The following is a 19,799-nucleotide window of genomic DNA, read 5'->3' on the forward strand; positions in this document are numbered from 1 at the left end:
AGCAAGTGGTAGGAGGTGGAAGGGAGTGACAGCCTATTTTCCTGGCAGCACTGGATTTAATATTGTGAAACTGCACTGTGAGAAATATGCACCAGCACCTCTGCTGGAGTAACACACTCTGAGACAATCCGAGGTCCCTGCAGTTACTTCTCAGTCGGTACAGCTGGGTTTTCAGGTACAGGAGAGGCTCTCCACTTCCACCGTTTCTGCAGTTGCCACGAGACAGGTATCACCTTGAGAAACACTCTTATGGCTCTCGGTGGAAGGTACACGCAGGCTCAGTGACTCCGTGACCTGGTAACCCCTTATGCTAACTGTATTTCTTGCAACAGTGCACCTGCAAACCCCTAAAGCACTGGGGATACAACTTCGCACGTTACTCAGTCTCAGAAGAATGCCTCAGGCTTTTATTGTTACACTTGACGACATAACATTAGTGGACTGACCTCTAACTCTTTCTCATCAAATGTCTTCAGCAGATGTTGTGGGATTACTTCATTAAATCCCTTCTGTAGAGCCAGAAACTGAGCTTCGATTCCTCGTAAAAATCGCCAGTTTACATAAAGTCTGCAAGCAAGTGCAAATTGGTCTTGTGAAAGATGTATTCAAATACAATAAACCTGCAATTTATCCAGCCAAAAAAAACGGCCTGACAGGAATACACACACCACCACCATTGCACCACCACTTGGAAAAAAAACAACACCCTCAACTACTTCGAATAAGTAAAAGTTCCTCCCCACCACAAGAAATATTAAAAAAACTTTAGAAAAGATATCAATATACCTGACGTATTCCTTTTTGTTTTCCTCTGTCACGGGGATGCTTTTCCCATTGGGTTTTAGTTCATGTTGAATAATTTCTCCATATGCATTGTGCTCTACACAAAACGTATGGTCCAAGACTCCTGTGATATCATTCTCACTGGTGGAAAGAAATAAGAAAGTGACTCAGGGAAAACATATTCTGCAAGTATATATTACAGCTGTAATACATCTGACAGACGTCACAATTTAGTTTTTCAATAGCATTCCAAATCACTGCTTGGAAGCAGAAAGTGAACACACATTTTTACTATGTTATAATTTTAAAACCATTATCAAAGTTTCAATGTTATATTTTAATGTTACTGTTAATAATAGGCAAAATTAATAAATTAAAATGTACAGACCGAACACTTTACATCTCAGCAAACATTTATCCCCCCCCCACCTCCCAAATTTGAATACCTTGAGCATGTTAAGCCTCAAATAAGTTAAATTGTGCAAGAAATGTGTTTCTTAAATCTGCCTGAGCAAGAGATCAAAATGCACTTTATTTTCAACTGGATTTAGGAAAATCATCACATGTTAACCGAGACAGAACTCTAACATTGTAAAATATAATACACAGCACATACAGTATCCAGACTAAGCTGTTATGAAGATCAGGGTCCACCAATTCCATATCATCCAAAGTAATTGGCTTCCCTAGCAACTGCTTATAGAAAGGCAACGTGAAGCCTCCATCGATATAGTGTCCATGAAACACAGCCATCCCCATTATCCGTCCAACAAAATGGAAATATGATAAGTGTTCCTAGAATAGAAAGAGGAGACTAAGCCATTCAGCTAAGTAAGACGTCCAGGTAATATCTACTGAACGTGAAATAAAAATTCAACACACACACACACAAAAAACCAACACACAAAAACCCCATATCCAGAGCTTTTTGGTTTGTTTGTTTTTATACACAGTACATTGAGTATATTGCTTCCAGTCCACAAATCTTACTACTAAGAATCAAAATAAATTTCATTTCTCCCAAAGGAAGCATAAATCAACATTTTACAGAAAATTAAGAACACATTTGAGAAGTTTCTTTGATCAGTACTAAGAAGAAATTATCATATTATTGCACAAATTCAGTCTTTAGCAGTACTAATATGAGGATTAGGTTCCTAGGTCTAGAACGCTCCCCAGATGTATTTCATTTCTAGTCACAAAAGGATGATTTACAGAACTCATGTCACCAGTCGTACCGGGTTGACTGCAGAGTCGGGGTTGATTTGCAGTGTATAGATATCATCTCGGGAATATTGGAAGAGACCGTAATAGGGATTCAACATTTCATGTGACAATAGGTAGAGCCACTCCCTGAAGAAAATAAAATAATTTATTGTGTAGACAAATGCATTCCTACACTGAGAATCTTTTCAAAACAGTATGATTTTAAACAAATGCATTCCTACACTGAGGATATTTTCAGAATAGTATTGATTTTTTTAATCTTCCTGTTAAACATAAACGTGAAGGAAGTTATCTCTGAACACATAAGTCTGAAATCAGAATTATTTTTATTGGCTCAGTAACTATACAGCACCTGACCGTTGATGAATGTCCCAGTTTTCCAAGATTGTTCTCCAGATTACTTATTTCCAAGAGAGTTTCTGACTATGACTCTCCTTCATCCATTACACACCGAGACAAGACCCTGTATTATGTTGACTGTATATACCTCAGAGATGTTGGAGTCAAAGCTTTTAATATAAACCATCTTCAGGTAATGGATATATTTACTTAAAGTTTTAATTACATGTTCATAGATCAGTAAATTATGGCCTAAGAATTGGGAAAACTAACAATTTCTAGCTTGGTCTTCCTGTATTCCCATATGGAAGATGGCAAAGGCTCCACAGCATGCAGACTCAAAACAAAACCCATGATGAAAACTACTAGCAGATACTTTGGGAAACAGTGCACAACAGCATCTGTAACTTCTTTATTTTAAACACTGTTATTATCATCAAACAATTGAGTCAACAAGACGGTTTTGCTAGTTACGGCTAATTAGGATGTTAAAATATTTAGGAATGGATGAAGTGAAAACTCCATTGGCCATTTGCAAACTCATGAAGAGACACGCAAGCTAACAGCCCAGGTCCCAGGGGTTACTTGCTATAAACCAAACCACAGACATAGAAGATGGGCTGTTTGGGAGCATCGTCTGTACTTTGAAATTAATACTAATGGTAAAAAAGTGAAAAAAACCCCACAAACAATGAGTCAACGCTCATTTAGAGAGAGTAAATCCACATGCCAGAGGTGGGGAATATTTTTAGTGAAGAAACCAGCACCTGTGCAACTGGCCAAAACAATTCCTAATGCTGTTTTAATATGTGAAGAAAATCTTCATACAATCAATAAATGTCACTTTTTCTAAGCAAGTGAAAATAACCCCAGACTACTGACAGACTCAAGTTGCCTACTGACTGCTAGTTCTTAACATTTTGCTTCAAACAGTAGCGAGAATTTGCAATAAACCATATTTTTTTGATCAAAGTTCTGCCACAAAGCCAAGTATTTAGTGGTATAAGTTCTCAGATACCCAAGCTTTACGAACCAAAGAAAAATACAGTCATCTCAATAGATACCAAAAGACTGTCTCGCATATATGATAGATGTCTGTTGTGATCTGTAACATGCATTTTGATTCGTTTCCAATAAATTCGTTTTCTTTGATGCAGTTTTTCCTTTAAAAGACTGTCTGAAAATATATATTCTCCTGACATACAATCTGTTACGGAAATAAATACGAGTAAGGCTAATGTAAAAAGAAACAAAGCTGATACACGGCTGGTTTAGGATTCAAAGCACAGGTGTAGTTGGTGAGGGCAGACACAGAGGATGGACTGTTTACCTGGCAACGCCTCCATAATCAAGGCCTTCCTCCCCACGAAATTTTATCATTAATCGTTTCCACAGGTCTTTTGGCCTCATCTTCATGACTTGTCTGTAGGATTCCTGTAAACACATGACACTTTCTTTTATTGACTGTTTTTTACAGACAAGAAGCTACGACTGTTTATTAGAAAATAAGGGAGTGTCAGACTGAGTCCAAAGGGGATACCATGAAAGGGGATGTCATTTTCCTAGATACTAACCAGTTTCTCAAATCACAGATTGTTACTTGTAAGTTTTCTACAAACGTGATAACACTTGTCAGATAAAACAGATATGAGAGATGAATCACCTTATGTTAAATTTCCAGAGGTGTACAGTGATCAGAACACTCTCCAGTTCTCACGTAACTTATAATGAATTAAAATCTGTGTCAGTAAATTCCTTTTGTTTTGCACAACGGCTCAATTTTTGCAGTCTGAAAACCAACAGTGGAGCTTCTACTCTGGGTACAACACATGGGCAAGCCTTCAAGAAGCATCTTCAGTATAGAAGCATCAATGTCATCCCAGTACACCTACAGAATTATTCCTATCAGTAAGACTTTACCAAGAAGACATAAAACTAAAGCTGAAAGAGGCAAACCAAATGCTAATTTTTAGAATGGAATTTTAAGAGAGTTGCGTTTCTATTTATGTCACATATCAGCGCCCCAAGCTTTGGCTTTGCAGAACAGAAGAGGTAGGTGTGTCTGGGACACAGCATACTCAGCTTTGTTTTCAGAACAAGAACATTTTTGCTACAGTACAGCAGCCTTTCCTCCCTTTCTTTTTTAGTTGATTATGAACTGATTTGACTGTCTCCAAAGGGAAGACCCAACACAAACCTTTCTCAGCTGGGAAAAAAATGTGACAACACAGTGGGGCCTATCACATTTGTGGGTGGGATGGGTGCTAAAGTTCTCAAGAAGACAGACTGTTCTCCAGAAAAAGCCAGTGAATTGTAACTGAATCAAATCAGCAGAATTCTGCTGAATAATGTCACAAAATAAAATGCAGATATCCCACTGTGGCCATGTCTGATCATTCAAAAGCCTAGACAATTTATAAAATCAATCTGATTCTGAGGAAAAAAAAAAAATCAACTCAAATAGAGATATTTTGACACAGTGCTGAGGGATCTGGTGTAGTTGAGAACAGTCAGTGGTAGGTTAATGGTTGGACCAGATGATCTTCAAGATCTTGTCCAACCTAGATGATTCTGTGATTCTGTAAATAATCCAAACTTCAGTGATGAATGCTATCCAGTAGTCATTTTACTGACATTACAACAGGTGAAATATCACTAATAATTGTTTGGTTTTCAAACTGTAACGTTCTCCCTGTAACAGACATCAACGTTCTTAATATTCAAGGAAGAAGGCAGACAGTATCTTCAAATACTTGAAGTGCTTGGACTCCTTCCTCAGCCCCGACACAGTCTGTGTATCTTCAGCCTCGTTTTATTTCTTCTCTACAGAGTAAATACATCTACTTTAAGTACACAACCGTTCTTAACATTCCCTTGAAATGCTTCCTCTTCCCATTTGCCACCGGTAAAATTTCAGCTTTCACTCCAGACTTCAAGATTTCGTCTAACCGAATGACACACCCCTCCTCCCCTTCCCTCAGTGTTAAGAAATGGGTCAAATTCTCGAATTACCTCAAAAATCTCTTCCCTGGAGACCTCAATACGACAATGGCCAGCTTGAGGTTGCTGCTGTGACAGCTCTTGCCTCAGGATCTTGAGTTTCTGCACTAGGTCTCGCTTGTACCTCGGCACAGTCAGACACTCTGCCTCATCTGGAAGCTGACACAGGGACACTACCTGCTGCTGCTGCTGGTGTTGCTGATCTTTAAGTTGATTCTGGCGGCTAGAAACAAACACAGCTGTTTGCAGATATTCAAGTCATACGTCCCCTGTTTTCTTCAGATGTTTCCTAAAGGTTAAATCTTTGTTAACTAAACTACTTTCAATTTATTATATTATTACTGTGATTACAATAAAAATGTCCGGATCTAGTAAAAAATAAATTCAGAGACTTTATCCTGACTAAAGACATATGCTTCTGTCTTTCTTGGCAACTATCAGTTGTTTTTAGGGTTTGTTATTCCTATTAGTACTACTCTACAGAGTACGTAAAAGGTTACAGCACTATATAATAAGGTATTATCCATACAATTTTACTGCTAAGCTGCTGACACTGAATTTCTCAGATACCGTTTCCATATTTCCTTTGCCTGTTTTGCCTTCCTCCATTTTAAAATTCAGGGATCTGCCAAACACCATGCCTCTAATCTACAGTCAATACCATAGTCTGTTTTAAATGGCTTGTCTGAAAAAGAGTAAGCTTACAAAAAGATGTTTGTACTGGCAGCTTGGGAAGGACCTTGTCCCTTGTACCTGGCCTAGTCTGGACCACAGGAATGTGGGAGTTCACATGTAACTAATTGGCACAGATAAACAAGTATTTTTACTAGCAATTCTAAGAGATTTTGTAAATCTGACTTCTTACTAGGAACAGTAAATTAATCGTGTTGCAGAGATGTCCTCTCTTGTGTCGTTTCTTGTACACAGTAAGTGGATATTTTTATAGCTTTTTAGTATGGCATTTCCAAACAACACAGAATAAAAGCTGTATTTTACCTAAACCATGAGAAAAATATCTCTGTGTGGAACACATAAGAATACCCTACATTTACTGGATAAATAAAAAAGGTTATTCAGGATGTTTTCTGAATAAGAATTTCAGAAATAAGAAATTCAGAATGTTTTCCAGTGGAATGTTAATATTATAGTTTTTCTCAACATCAAAGACCAAAAAAATATTAGATGGGACCAAACACAGTTTTAGTATATTTTAAAATTTCAGCCTATTGTCTGTTTTGAAACAAGGTCTACTAGAAAGCTCTCCCAGCCAACCAAAAATCACCTCCAGCAGGCTTTCAGCACAAGAACATTCAGAACTGGCAATTAAAAAAAAAGGGGTAGGGTGTTCCCAGTCTGCCTCGTGGTTCTGAATAGCTATTCTGTTATTTGCAAACCTTCTATTTAAAGCAATTTTGCATAAACCATCCTCAAGGGAAACTAACACCAGGTGACCAGGAAATCTTTATCAGTAGGCTCACAAGCCCAATATTTAGAAACCCCTGCAATGGCACACGTTGTAGATTACTTCAGCAGTAACTCAAAGCTTAATATCACTCATAATACCTCTTTACTCCTGGGCTCTAAGGCGGCAATAACGCACAAAAATCCTACTCTGTTACTATATCCTAGGATGCAGAACTTCACAAGTTAGCTTAATGAATGTTGATCGTTTCACAGTGTTACACTGTTTGCTTCTGTTTGGGGTTTTTTTGGGGGGTGTTTGGTTGTTTGTTTTGGTGTTTTTTTTTTTCTTTTAAAGGCTATCTCAACTTTATTTGCAAGCTGTTCGCACTGGTCTTAAAATGACAGTAGTTTATTGTAAGTCATTCCTGAGAAACCAAGTCATTACAATATTTGAGAGACACACACTGAATGTGGTTCCAGAATACATCTCTATGTCATTTGTGTTATGTGCATAGTAACTCCTTTTTACTTGTGATTAGTTTTAAATACGAATCTCACTGAGACTATATTTACTTGATGTACATATTAAAGGAAAATCATTGTTCTATCTTCTGAACTTTCTAATTCTGTAATGACAAGCATGTGAAAATATTCCTTGTATATGCCTACCAGAAGGTCACAACTATATACTAAAGTGAGCATATGTTCCTATTACCTACAGGAGTCAAAAAAAGTCCCCTAAACACAAAGCCAGTCAACAGTAGTCTTAAAGAAAATGTAAACTCTGAACTGAGCATGAACTTAAGATCTATGCATCCAATTAAACCAATCTAAAATAGGGCAGTACTAGGAGAAATATATAATGCCACCCTCCATATGAGACTAAAAATATTCAGTGCAGTATTAGCTGAACTATCTGCAGTGCTTAAGGTAATTTAATTTAATTTCTTAGTTTGTTTTCACAGCTGAATGACTATGCTTGATTCTGTATAATGCTGTAAGAATCTAAGTACTTCTCAGGTGCCATAACTATCAAAACCTGTCACAAACTCTTAGTCAATATTTTCAAACAAAAACTGTCTTAACAAGTGTGATTATTTTCATAAGTAGAATGTCATCACTGGAAGAACAAACTGGAAGAACAAAAGTCAGTATCACTGAGAATAAACTTTTTGTTACACCTTTGAACCTAAAGCACTATCACACCCATCCCACTCAAATACTAAAATTATTTCTCAGATAATTTACAAAATAACAGGCCTAAGGCAAAGCTTTTTTTTTAAAAAAAAGAATAAATAAGGAGGTGGACTTAAGGCGGGGTGGGGGGGAGAAGCTTTCACATATCCTGTTTGCTGCAGTAAAAGAATAAACACCAGAAAATATTTATCAGGCAGCAGACTTTGCTGATGACACTGTTGGTTGAATTTCTGAAATCCTTCCCTAATGAAAGACAGATGTACAAACGAAAAACTTAAGCACGCTGTGGTAGTACTTTAAGTTTAAAAGAAATGCAAAATAGTTTTGTGATTCTAGAACTTGAAAGTCAAATTGGATTTTCTAGATAACAAAACTAGCTATTTATTTGCCCTCCACGATACATGTAGAACGAACCACTGTGACCCTCCTGTCATTTAAAAATAAACCTACCTATAAAAGTTTTTCAAATATAGTCCAGTTAACTGAATTTTCTACAGTTTAAGAATTGCACTGTTGTGGCTAAGAGGGTCTGAAGTTTTTCTTTGGGTAAAATATCTAATCTGAATTAATTTAATGAACTTTCCTGCGTTTCAAACACAAACATACTCCTCCACTGGTAAGTTTTTTTTCAAGATTATGTTCATTTGAAACTACCAATTTAAATTCAGCTAAAATTAGTAATTATTTGTTTTAAATTTAAAAAAAAAAAAAAAAAGAGAACTAAAAGCGTCTGGATGATGGGAGCTTACTGAAGTTCTGTAATACACACGTATATAACCAATGATTTCTCTAAACAAAATCCGTGACTATTTAGACTCTTCTCCCTCTCGCAGTGTTAAGTTCAAAGGTATATTGGGCAGACAAAGTCTAGCCAGCTTTATGTGTTACACAAAAGATATGTTGAGCTCCTGGATATTACTGTCCGTTCCTCAGTTTTGTCTTTTCAGTACTTGTTCCCATTTTCTTTTTCCTTCAGCTTTTCTTCTCAATGATTCACTTCCTTAAAAGGACTATTCCTCCGATTTACTCCTTGCCTAGGGCTGCATGACTTTCTATCTAACCAACTCTCTTCATTGTTTCTTCCACTTAACACCTACTCAATACTTTACAGGTGTTTTTCAAGAGTATTAAAAGGTGTTAGTAGGAGAAACGAGAGAGTCAAACTCCCAAATAGCTTGGACAAACCGATAGTCGTGTCTATGCAAAAAAAAGAGAAATGTTTGTTTGCTTTTTGTTTTCCATTTTTAGTAGAAAATTCCCCAGTGTGAAATGAGTGCCGAGGGAATAAAAACAAGAGCCAAAATTCTTTTTGAGTTTCCCCTTCTCTTTTTAAAAGTGCAGTATGAAAATGTGGTATCACAACACTACGGCAGAAAAATACGGTTCCTATTTTATTATTTTTGTAAAAAACCTGAGTTGATTTATTGGGGTCTTATTTTGAGAACATCTCAACTAGTCTTACTCTAAAACTGAAGGTAGGAGGGGAATTATTTCTCCTTTATTCCAGAATAGTTGGGTACTTGTGCACCCTTAGGTAATTTCACACCAGTGAAATTCACATCAGTATTTCACACCAGTGGCTACTGAATGCAACCTCCTACTTTAAAACAAGTTCTCCATAACTGAAAGTAGTATGAAGTATAAAGAAAAGGAAAGAAAGTGTCTCTTGCTGTTAAAAAAATTCCATGGACCAATCTTTTCCAGCAGACAGCACTTGCTTCCTCTCCTGCTGCCCCCATCTCCCAGCATCACAATAGTCACATTCCTGCCTAAATGCTGCTAGAGATTTTTTTTTTAAAGGAATATCAAGCCTGTCTTCTTTGCTATGTAACACAGTAAGTTGGTAGTATATTAAAGAACAACACTACTATACTTTAACTCCTATTGAATGGCAGAACACATCTTGATATAAAATCTAGCACCCCTCAAGAGTCACTTTCTTTCCTCTATTACATTCAACATATGCCTGAGACTTAAGACTTACTTTAAGACTAAATGCAAGTTAGCAGATAGCCGTGGATCTGTAAACTGCGTTGTCCTGTTGTTATGGTCAACAAAATAAACTCTGCCTGTTGCTGTATTTCGGATCTCCCATCCAGGAGGCAGTGGACCAAGCTCTTCACAATTGATGTTGCTAAGATCCCTGTGAAAACAAATATAAAATGAAAAATACCTCAGCATTTGGCCTCTGAGCCAAACAAGCGTAAATGTAACAGAACAATTCCATGAAGTCTGAGAAAATGTATTGTTTCAGAAACTTGATCTGTTCAGCTGGAATCTCTACTCCCAAGGTGCAAGCCCACCAAAGAAAAAACACACACCCCTGAACATATGCCGTGGGGAAGAAAAATTCTTATCAAATAACCTTCATTTTTACAAACTAACTTCAGATGGTAAATTAACACAGGCTTAAAACAAAAATAAAGACCACTGCCATATTTGCCAAAATGAAATTGCGGTTCTACACCAATTCTGACAGAAAACATTTTTAAAACAACATTAGTCATGTAAGGAACTCTGAATCACACTTTTAAAAGTCCTACAAAACAAAACTATATTTCTGAAGAGTTATACTTTCCATGAAGAATTACACATGGGATATGTGTGTATGGCACAGTTTTACCCCAAAATCCCAAGTGCTAGCGGGAAGGAAACAGCTCTCTAACAAAATATTTCAAATAAAATATTATATTAACAATGACTCAGCTCTGCACTGAGCAATGGAGAGATAGCTTAATTGGTCTCAAGAAAATTCTGCTGAAAGTAGGAAGATGTAGATTCATTCCAGAGGTTCACTGAAAATAAATACTAGTCTTCAAAACGTCCATTTTACTGATTTTTCATGTATACAGTTCACACCTCAGATACACCGTTAAAAAGAGCTGCCCTTGACGGTGTAAGTCTTCAGATCTCCCAGTATCATGTGAGCTGAGGGGAGGAAAGACCTGAAGGACAGAAGGGCTAAAAGATGCCTTCTGCAGGGACTCCAAGGCTGAGAAGCCACTAACAGAAATAACAAGGCTCTGGGATTGAACTTCTGCTGATACTGCCCATATACACACTCTGCTGAACTTCGGGGTTTACTTTTATTAACTAAATGACTGTGGCATATTAGCGTAAAAATACAATATTCCTTAGAAACGACAGAAAGCTTTTATCCTCATGCAAACAGCCAAGTTTTGTTCTCAGACACACTCATGCAGATTCTGCTGCCACACCTAAGAACAGTGCTAATTTAGATTTCATACAAAACTATTACACCAGAAACTTAAGGATTCAATTTTATTTTTATTTTTTTTTTAAGAGTAGTTGAGTTTCTAGCTTTGTATAATACACAAGTCATGGACTTCCTAATGCTCAACTGCCAGCTGTATTGCACCCTCGAGTCTGCAGATAACGCATCCAAGTATATTCTTGTAACACAAAAATAGTAATAAAACCAAAAGAATCATTCAAAAATACAATGAAGTGATGGCTACGAGGCACTTTGTCCTTCCTGGGATATCCATTTCCATTGCAATGAACACCAGCGGCGACCGACAAAGTTGCTACAGTTCTCAGATGCCAACACTGGCTGCCAGTGTCAAACTACACATGCTATTTTACACTATCTACAGACTTCAGAAAGCTATTATTTTCAACAGGATTTCTTTTTTTTTTTTAAAAAAAGAACAATCAGAAGCTAACAGTAATTTCCATTATCCTTCTTTCCTTTCAAGCACATCAGAAATAATCACATAAACGATCATGTACAATATGTACATGTGTATTGTGTAAATAAGGACACTAAACTAAAAGGATATTTCAGATTTATTTTCTCTTCAGTGCTGAGATAGCTGCAACAGAAATAGCAGTTTGAGTACTTTAATCACAAGTCAGTCTCTCAGCTTCTTTATCCATTTGTTTCTCTCCTCCATATTCTTTCCTATTTATACACTGCTAATGAGGTGCTTGAAAGCATATATGATTGCTCAAGGAATATCCATGTTAGAGCATTATAAAGAAAATAAACATTAATTTTGGCTTTGTAACAGGAAGCCTGCTGTAAAAAAACTTGTGCATTTTTAACGTTTGCTACCATATTCAAATTGAAAAAAATTTTTAGATTTAAAAAAAAAAAATAAAAATCACCCTGGCACTTCAAAAAGCTCACCATTTCTGCTCCCGGGCTTTTTATGACCCAGTGTCTCCAATTAGTTTCTTAAAAATGTATCAAGTTACCCATTCTTTGAGTAAATTATGTTTGGTATTCTGAACATGGGGCAATAATTCTCACAGACAAATAAACTCAGGCTAGTTCGATGATGAGGCTGTAGCTCACTATAGATAGCAGTAAAACATACAAGGGCATCCCCTAGATTTTCCAGGTTTTCCCCTTTGTCTGCTCCGCCATCAAAAATGATCACATTTGTCCAGCTTATCTGTCACAAAGTTTGTTCTTCATAAATATATACTGTCAGTTGCTCAAGTCTTGTTAAATTCTGAAGCCTGAATTAAAAATCAAAACCAACTCAGTTTTCAATGAAGTATCTCAATAAGTCTAAATTTTTTGAAGTGTTGAGGATCCTACTTTGTTTCATTATTTTTCCAGAGTATTAAAACTTAGACTTGGCTATAATTATATGCAAGATCTACAATCAGTTAACTATAGCTATTTTCCAAACACCCCCATAACTTATTTCTTGAATTTCCATCTTTGCAGTAAAATAACAAGTTGAAGAACTGAGCAAGAGAGACTAATTTATTTTGATGAATGACTTGTTAAAATCCTATATTAGGGGCCAAGGGTCAGAAATGTAGTATTAGACAGAGAAAACCGAGGAGAGTACTGCTTAAACTGTTTTGATTTGCCACCTGAAGGATACTTCCATTGTTTCTTACCTAGGTACTCTTGGATCGTGCCACGTGCTAACACCAGTCTGAGTATGCAGAAAATAGACCTGACCCTGCTGAGTTGTCCTTTGCTCTGTGAAATCAAAATAAATGAGTAAATATAGGAACAAAAACTGCAATACAAAACACTCACAAAGACTGATCTCCCCAAACTAAGGAATCAAACGGATCTTAATATACAAGGAGACATAACCCATTTTCCCAGTTTCTTGGGACCTACAATTAAAAAAAGAATTTAAATTTGCATACCATATCCTTCAGGTAAATCAGGAGGAGTGTGCAAGTGTGTCCTGCTCATGTAATTTCTGTGCCTCTGTGACCTGACTCTCCTCTCTGCCAGCCGGGGATCCGACGACTGCCCGCAGGTCGCACCATTCGTTCCTGTAATTGGAGTGTTCTCATCCACAAAACAGCTCAGTGGTCTGCCTGGACTGGAGTATTCCGATGCTGGTCTGTCAGAAAAAACGTGACAATTGCATTGCTGGCTGGACACGGGGCTACACAACACACTGTACAGAAGCCTCATCTAAGGGCTCTCAGAAAATCTTTGTGGACAGCGGAACCGAGCAGTTGACCTGTCGAGCAGGATACCTCAATGACAGGCAGAAAGCTGCTGTTCTGCGCTCACTGGTTCATCCTGGAGTAATCAGTAAACCCCCTCAGCTTCAGGTCTGTAGGACAGTGTATGATGCTGCAGGATCAAGATCATATCAAATGCTCACATGATTAGTTTCTTAGAGTGCCAAGAGTAAAATTATTTTTGTTTATTTAAATGAGCGTCATAGAGCCCAGACTTTCTCACCTTGTCTTCATATAGCTGAGGAAGTGATCAGGCCTTGTTATTCCTTCTAATTTTTAAGGAAAGTTACTAGGCAAGGATGGTGAAAAAGGGCTAAGCACGATAAAAAACAGTTGCTCTTGAGAGCTCGACTGCAAGAGGAAACATTGAATTATGTGGGTTTGTATCTCAGTGCTACTTTCAGAAGGATTTAAAATAGGTTAAATGGGGATTGATAAGGATGCAGGAAATTCCCCTAACAAATTATATATCTTGCATTTGTTTTTCTACTGTAAATGTGTCTAGAGCTTAGAATAGGTATTTCAACATACCAGGAAAAATACAGTTAGGTAAATTTGAAAACTGCAAATATATCAGAGCTGGCAGCGATAACAGTACAGATTATTTTAAGTCAAATATGTCCATACAGAGACTGGAATAATATTTATTGAGGATGGAAGAGACTGTCTGCAGGCACAGACAGTCTGCAGAAGAGTCTGAAAAATATGCAATGACACTGTCTACAATTCAGGCACCAAAACTGGTTTGAGGAACAGCTTCACAACACACATTTATTAGAAAAGGTGATCGTAATGATTTTGAAATATGCTCTGTAACAATCAGCTTTAAAATTTCTGGATTACATGGTCATAGCAGGTACACAGACAACATCTGTCAGCTACTTGTGATCTCTTCTTCATCCCTTATGATGTCTGGACATTGTAATGTCTGTATTTATAGAGTTCTATCATAGCAGCTCTACAAGAAAACAAAGATGCCAGTGCGAGTGAGGAAAAAAAAAAAAAATCTAGTCAGAGTGGTTGTTCTGAGTTAAATATTAGGTAGAGTGAAGGAGTTGGATGTTAGAGAAGAAACGCATACAGTGTTTGTAGAGTGACTCTGAGGAATGCTGAATACCCATGTTAGAGCCACTTAGAATCACTTGTGCTCAGCACTCCTGGTCAGCAATCAAACTTCATCATACGCACAGCGTCCTAAACAATTGCTTACCGTGTTGGTCGCTCCCACTGAGTTGTTCGTGTAATATGATTTAAATACTGGATCCTTCCAGAAGCAGTCCTCCGCTCCTCCCATCTAGAATTCAGACATGGAGAGATAAGGCAATGAGTGGTATTTCCAGGAAACCAGGGCACAGAATGTTTCCAACATAAATGCCAACTCAGGAAGACTTACACTATTATGAATCATGTTAGCTGAACAAGGTAACAGGAAACAACTGAAAGTTCAACTCAGAATTGATTTTACATTTTCTTCCCTTGAAACCAGGCATACCATTAACAATATCACACCTTCATATTTAATAACTATTTGAATTCTAATTAAATCCAAATAGCCATCTAAAGAAATTCTTGAAAACATCACGTTTAATAATGTATCTAACTTCTTTTGACCACTTGACTCTAGTAAGTGCTTTCATATATCTTCATGCACTACTTGCTTTCATTAAAAAGTCACCTTCGAATAACATGACTTTAATTATGATCACTTTTACACTCCAAAACAGGCAAAGCTATACAGCTAGCTTTGCAGTTACACAATGAAGTAAGCAATATTTATACAAGGAACATTTTGAAGTGAAAATTTAGAAGCATTTTCAAAAATGTTTTTGACTTCTCCGGACTCCAAATGAACAAAAGAATGCTGTTTAGGACTTAGATGATAATTTACATTTCAAAATTCATCATCTAAAAAATCAAGTTTCTCCTGTCTTTACCTGCCAAGAATCACATTCAGAAGGTCTGTGTTTGCTCTGAAAAAGTTGATGACAGCACCAGAACCTAAAACAGAGCATTTTTCTGTATTCACTAAACTGGTTTAGGTGTTAATGATGTCATTAACTCTCACAGGGACAAATCAAAATCCTAAACCCAGCCTTTGGCAGGTAAATACAGCAAGAACTCAGGCTCCATTACCTTTTCCAATCGTGTTTTCTTCGCTATGATTTACATGGAAGAAAAAGCGATCTATTTTTATAATAGTGTATGCCTCTGCACAGCGCTGAAGGAGGCAGCCAGGCCTGTGTGTTCACTACCTTGCTACGAAACTACTACATGGATGAAGTCAGCTTGCTGGCTGTGATTTAACATCAGTTTATCAGTTCTGTAATTTGAAAGGCATATGTTTTCTCAGACAAGGTTTGGTCCTTTTTTAACGCATTTATTCATATATGCCACCTCCTGGTTCCCAAGAAGAGGCAAGACAAGGGCCAAACTATTCTATTCTGTGTGTCTCCTCCTCCTAAATTCAAAATGGTAGAATTCTGAGTGCAAGATTAAAACCAAATTAAGCTATTTGTACACTGACTTGTCATTACTACAGAAGTCTGTTGTATAAACTGTATTGGTATTTACATCACAGTGATGTCAGCTTACCCATCTGGTAAATCATTATCAAATAACCGACTGCAATCCACAACTTGTCCTCCTGTGCCTATTCGGTCTCTGGACTGAAGACTTACTATTAAGATAATAAAAGAATTATTAAAGATGTGACATCTGAATGCAAATTACATTTATATTTGAAAGAGAAATGGTACTTGGATGACTAAACTGATCCATGTTCTTGATATTTTTTTTCCTTCCCACAAATTAAAGTTACACACATGTTTTCATACATGTGATTCTCTACATCTTCAAAAAAGTTAGCTTAAAAAAAACATGAATGCAAGTTAAGGCAGGAAAAGAAGTTAACTCTGAAGCTGTCATTAACTCTTCTCCACAGGAGATGGACGGTGACATTCACCTGGTGGCAGCAGGGTGGCTGACCTCATGCATTGCTGGGACAGCAAGCAGGACAGTGCTAGTGCCTCACTTGCACGCTAACGGTAGAACTGCTAATAGAGCTTAAATACAAGATTCCTGGATGGTTTTGACTCCTTATGTATTCTGTGTACACATGGGATTCAACACACAGGTATACACACGCAAAAAAAAAAACAGGCAAAAATTTACTCCTAGAAGCACATGTTTGGTTTATTGACTTCTTTCAAACACCAGTGGTATGAAGTCAAATGCAGCTCTCGCACAAAGCAGTGCTCAGCACCCTGAAAAGACCTTACCGCCCTCAGCAAAACTGTATTACTTTTAAATTTTTTTTTTTTTTTACATGTTTCATTGTAATGGATATTTATGCCTGAAGCTTTTGTACTACGATTATGAAAGCAAATTTTTTTTTTTTTAAGGCAGCTTTTGTTCCCAATATCATAATTTGCTAGTGTCCAATATGATAATTTATGGTACTTGTGTTCCTGTGGGGTTGGTTTTTTTTTTTTTATGTTTTGTTTTGCCTTTAACAATAAAATGATTGCTTAAAAACCTCAATACGTGCTGTGGCACACATTTCTTGAGGTGGCACTACTGTACCTCTGGACAACTGTCTTCAAGTCCTATTTATAGATGCAGTAAAATAAACTTACAGACCTTAAACTAGACACAACCAAACTTTTCTCAAGGTGACACATTTAAAAAGATGTAGTAGTACTGGCAGTTTTGGCCAGAGTCCAAATTTTCAACAACGTTTTTAATCTTAGGGTTTTCAGCCTCCAACAGACCAACCCAGGGAGCTTTATTCCTAATCAATATTAACTCCTAGTTTTCCATGAACACTAACATTATAAAGCAACTTCTTAGAGGGAAAGATTTAAATTTGATTTCAACCAAAACAAAATCTTAGCTGATGTATTTTTTCTGCAACAAACCCACACGTTACAAGTTCACATTGTTGCATGTAGGCAAGGTTTGGCAAGCAATACACACAGACAAAAATGAAACTAAACAAAGGCAATTACCTCCTCTTTGCCTATGTGAGGATCAAAATTTGTGCACGGCTTCATATTGTAATGAGTAAGGACTCATTTTTTTTCTGCACCGCCACATCAGAAATAAAATGGTGGCACAGAAGAGAGCTGCAAGATTAAGACACAGTTCAGGTGCCCTTTACATCCACTACTTACAAGCGTCCCCTTTTCTTCCCCCCTTTGAAGATAACCCCAGGTATTTAAGGATCTCCTTGCTCCCTGTCCCAAATTACAAAGGCATACCCACTGTGCACTTGATTTGTAAGGTTATCATCTGCTGAAGGTATCAATTACATTTTAATATTGTTTTCTAATCTTGCATAGCCTATTAATTTAAGCTAGTTTATCATTAGAAGGACTGAGAGTATATTTAGAACTTATAGTGCCTCCCTACTTTTAATCAAGATTTCTCTACCATGTAACTACTGCAGTAGAATTAACTAGTTCTACTTAGGTTCATTAACCAATTCATCAGATTCCACTAGTGAAGAAAGATTAAAATATACAGAAATTAATAACGACCATTAAAAAAAATAATAATGACGAGTCTCTGGAATCTTACCAAGGATATATTATATTAAAACACAGCCATGACTGAGGAAACCTGACCTTTCTGATAACAGCAGCGGAAAGCAGAACATACAGATTTGTTCTCAGTCTGTGCTGTAACCTGACAAACTCTGTTTTTTCTAGGTTCAGCGCACAATCCAGCAGCTCCTGATAATTAGGGACAGCCCCAGCAGCATGCCGAAGGAGCTAATGCTGCTTTGGCTATGCCACTTTTCATGATGATATCAGGAGAAGCCAACTGGTCAGTCTAGTTTATGGCCACAGTGCTGACTGGTTATCTCTGACAACTAGTTATCTCTGAAGTGTATTTGCCATGCCCACACTGCATGGTATTTGCCCCAGGCTTTCTGCCCAGCATCCCAACAGCCTTGAGACCTTTCTGCTTTGTTTTTTTTTTTTTTTTTCTCGTTTAATTCACATTAGCATTCTCGAGTCATGATGACAAGGATGCATGTTGCGTACTCTGGAGGGCAGCATGACAGCATGTCAGGGTGTGAGGGTACAGTCCCTGCTAGTCATGTCTGAGGGACTGCTATGGGCAGAGCAGATCTCTGCTGCTCGGAGCAGACCCTGAACAAGCTCTCCTGTCAGCTGAGCTCAGCTCCCTCCTAAAAGGAAACCCACAAACAAAATTTTATGCATACAGCATGGATAATCAGGGGAGCGGTACACCGGCACAAAACACCAAACCAAACTGACAACACCTAGAAAACCTAAACACCTTAGAAAAATTACTTGTTTTATCCTTTATTCTTCTGTGCGAGCTCACACGGAAAACTGAATATTCAAGACAGTCTGAAGTGTCGGCAATGCACTTACAAGGCCACATTTCTACCATCATTTGACTCTCTTGTGCCACCTCGCTCTTAATACTGTGCAAACACTTGCAGATCAGATGCTAGACAGATGGTTAGAGCAACATCAAGAGGTCAAGTCACAGGTATTATTCAACAGAACACTTTGAGAAAAGCAAACAAATGCACTGAAGCCCTTATTTGCTGACTGATATTTCAATAGTTTTTCCCTGCCTGACAAAACAAGAATGCTGCTTGGATATTATTTGAACTAGGAACTGAACATAAAACTGAGCATGGAAATACACTTTTCTTTCCCCCATGTCCAAATATTCTTATTAACACCTTGCCATAAAAATAAAGATCTCCTTACCCTGATCCACTTTCTTTTTTTTGACTTCTTAAGCGACCTACTAGAAACGCTGCCTTCTGAAACAACTTAGAATGCACCAAAAAGAGAGTGCTTATGAAGTTTTATGTGGATACTGTTTTTTCAATCTGCCAGTTTCTTTTTAATTCTTATTTAAGGTTTATGAGTTAGCAGAACAACAAAGCACAGCTTTACAGAGATTGGTGACAGACTTGTTAATAACCCGTGAAAACACAAAATGAATTGACCAAGTCAGCCCAGACAGCAATTCACTCCTGTTAGAGCAAGATGTTTTAGCCTTTTGCAAAACCTACAGGAAGCACAGCTTTGCTGGAACTCTCCATGGCCAAGAAATTTGTATCCAGTTTTTCCACAGGGAGTTCTGGTTCAAACCGTCACCAATTCTTTACAGTGAAATTAAAAACTTTCTAAATAAATTTGGTATTATCTGTCCCACATAATAAGGGGAGGGAGGCTGTTTTGGGATTTTTGGGGGGTTCTTTTGGCTTTGGGTGTTTTATTTTGTTGATTGGGGTTTTTTGGTTTTGTTTGTTGTGGGTTTTTTTTTGTTTTTGTTTTCTTAGTCTCTACATACACACTTCTAGCTTGAGGTCCAAATGGCTCCGG

The 19,799-nt window shown here is 37.4% G+C and overlaps 1 protein-coding gene across 2 annotated transcripts in view; it reads right to left on the reverse strand.

Moving 5' to 3' along the window:
- The window catches only part of SMURF2 (SMAD specific E3 ubiquitin protein ligase 2), a 79,308-nt gene that overhangs the window by 7,252 nt on the left and 52,257 nt on the right, over positions 1-19,799 (reverse strand). For both annotated transcript variants that reach the window (XM_026860896.1, XM_026860897.1), the window contains 11 exons: positions 16,015-16,099; positions 14,633-14,716; positions 13,093-13,295; positions 12,832-12,916; positions 9,935-10,093; positions 5,362-5,572; positions 3,680-3,783; positions 2,022-2,136; positions 1,400-1,578; positions 787-924; positions 447-567 (listed from right to left, as the gene is read on the reverse strand). In XM_026860896.1, the coding sequence (XP_026716697.1) occupies positions 447-567; positions 787-924; positions 1,400-1,578; positions 2,022-2,136; positions 3,680-3,783; positions 5,362-5,572; positions 9,935-10,093; positions 12,832-12,916; positions 13,093-13,295; positions 14,633-14,716; positions 16,015-16,099 (1,484 nt within the window). The remainder of the gene's footprint in view (positions 1-446; positions 568-786; positions 925-1,399; positions 1,579-2,021; positions 2,137-3,679; positions 3,784-5,361; positions 5,573-9,934; positions 10,094-12,831; positions 12,917-13,092; positions 13,296-14,632; positions 14,717-16,014; positions 16,100-19,799) is intronic.

The sequence above is a fragment of the Athene cunicularia genome (genome assembly GCF_003259725.1).
Source record: "Athene cunicularia isolate RWA chromosome 18 unlocalized genomic scaffold, athCun1 chr18_part1, whole genome shotgun sequence".
Taxonomy (NCBI): Eukaryota; Metazoa; Chordata; class Aves; order Strigiformes; family Strigidae; genus Athene; species Athene cunicularia.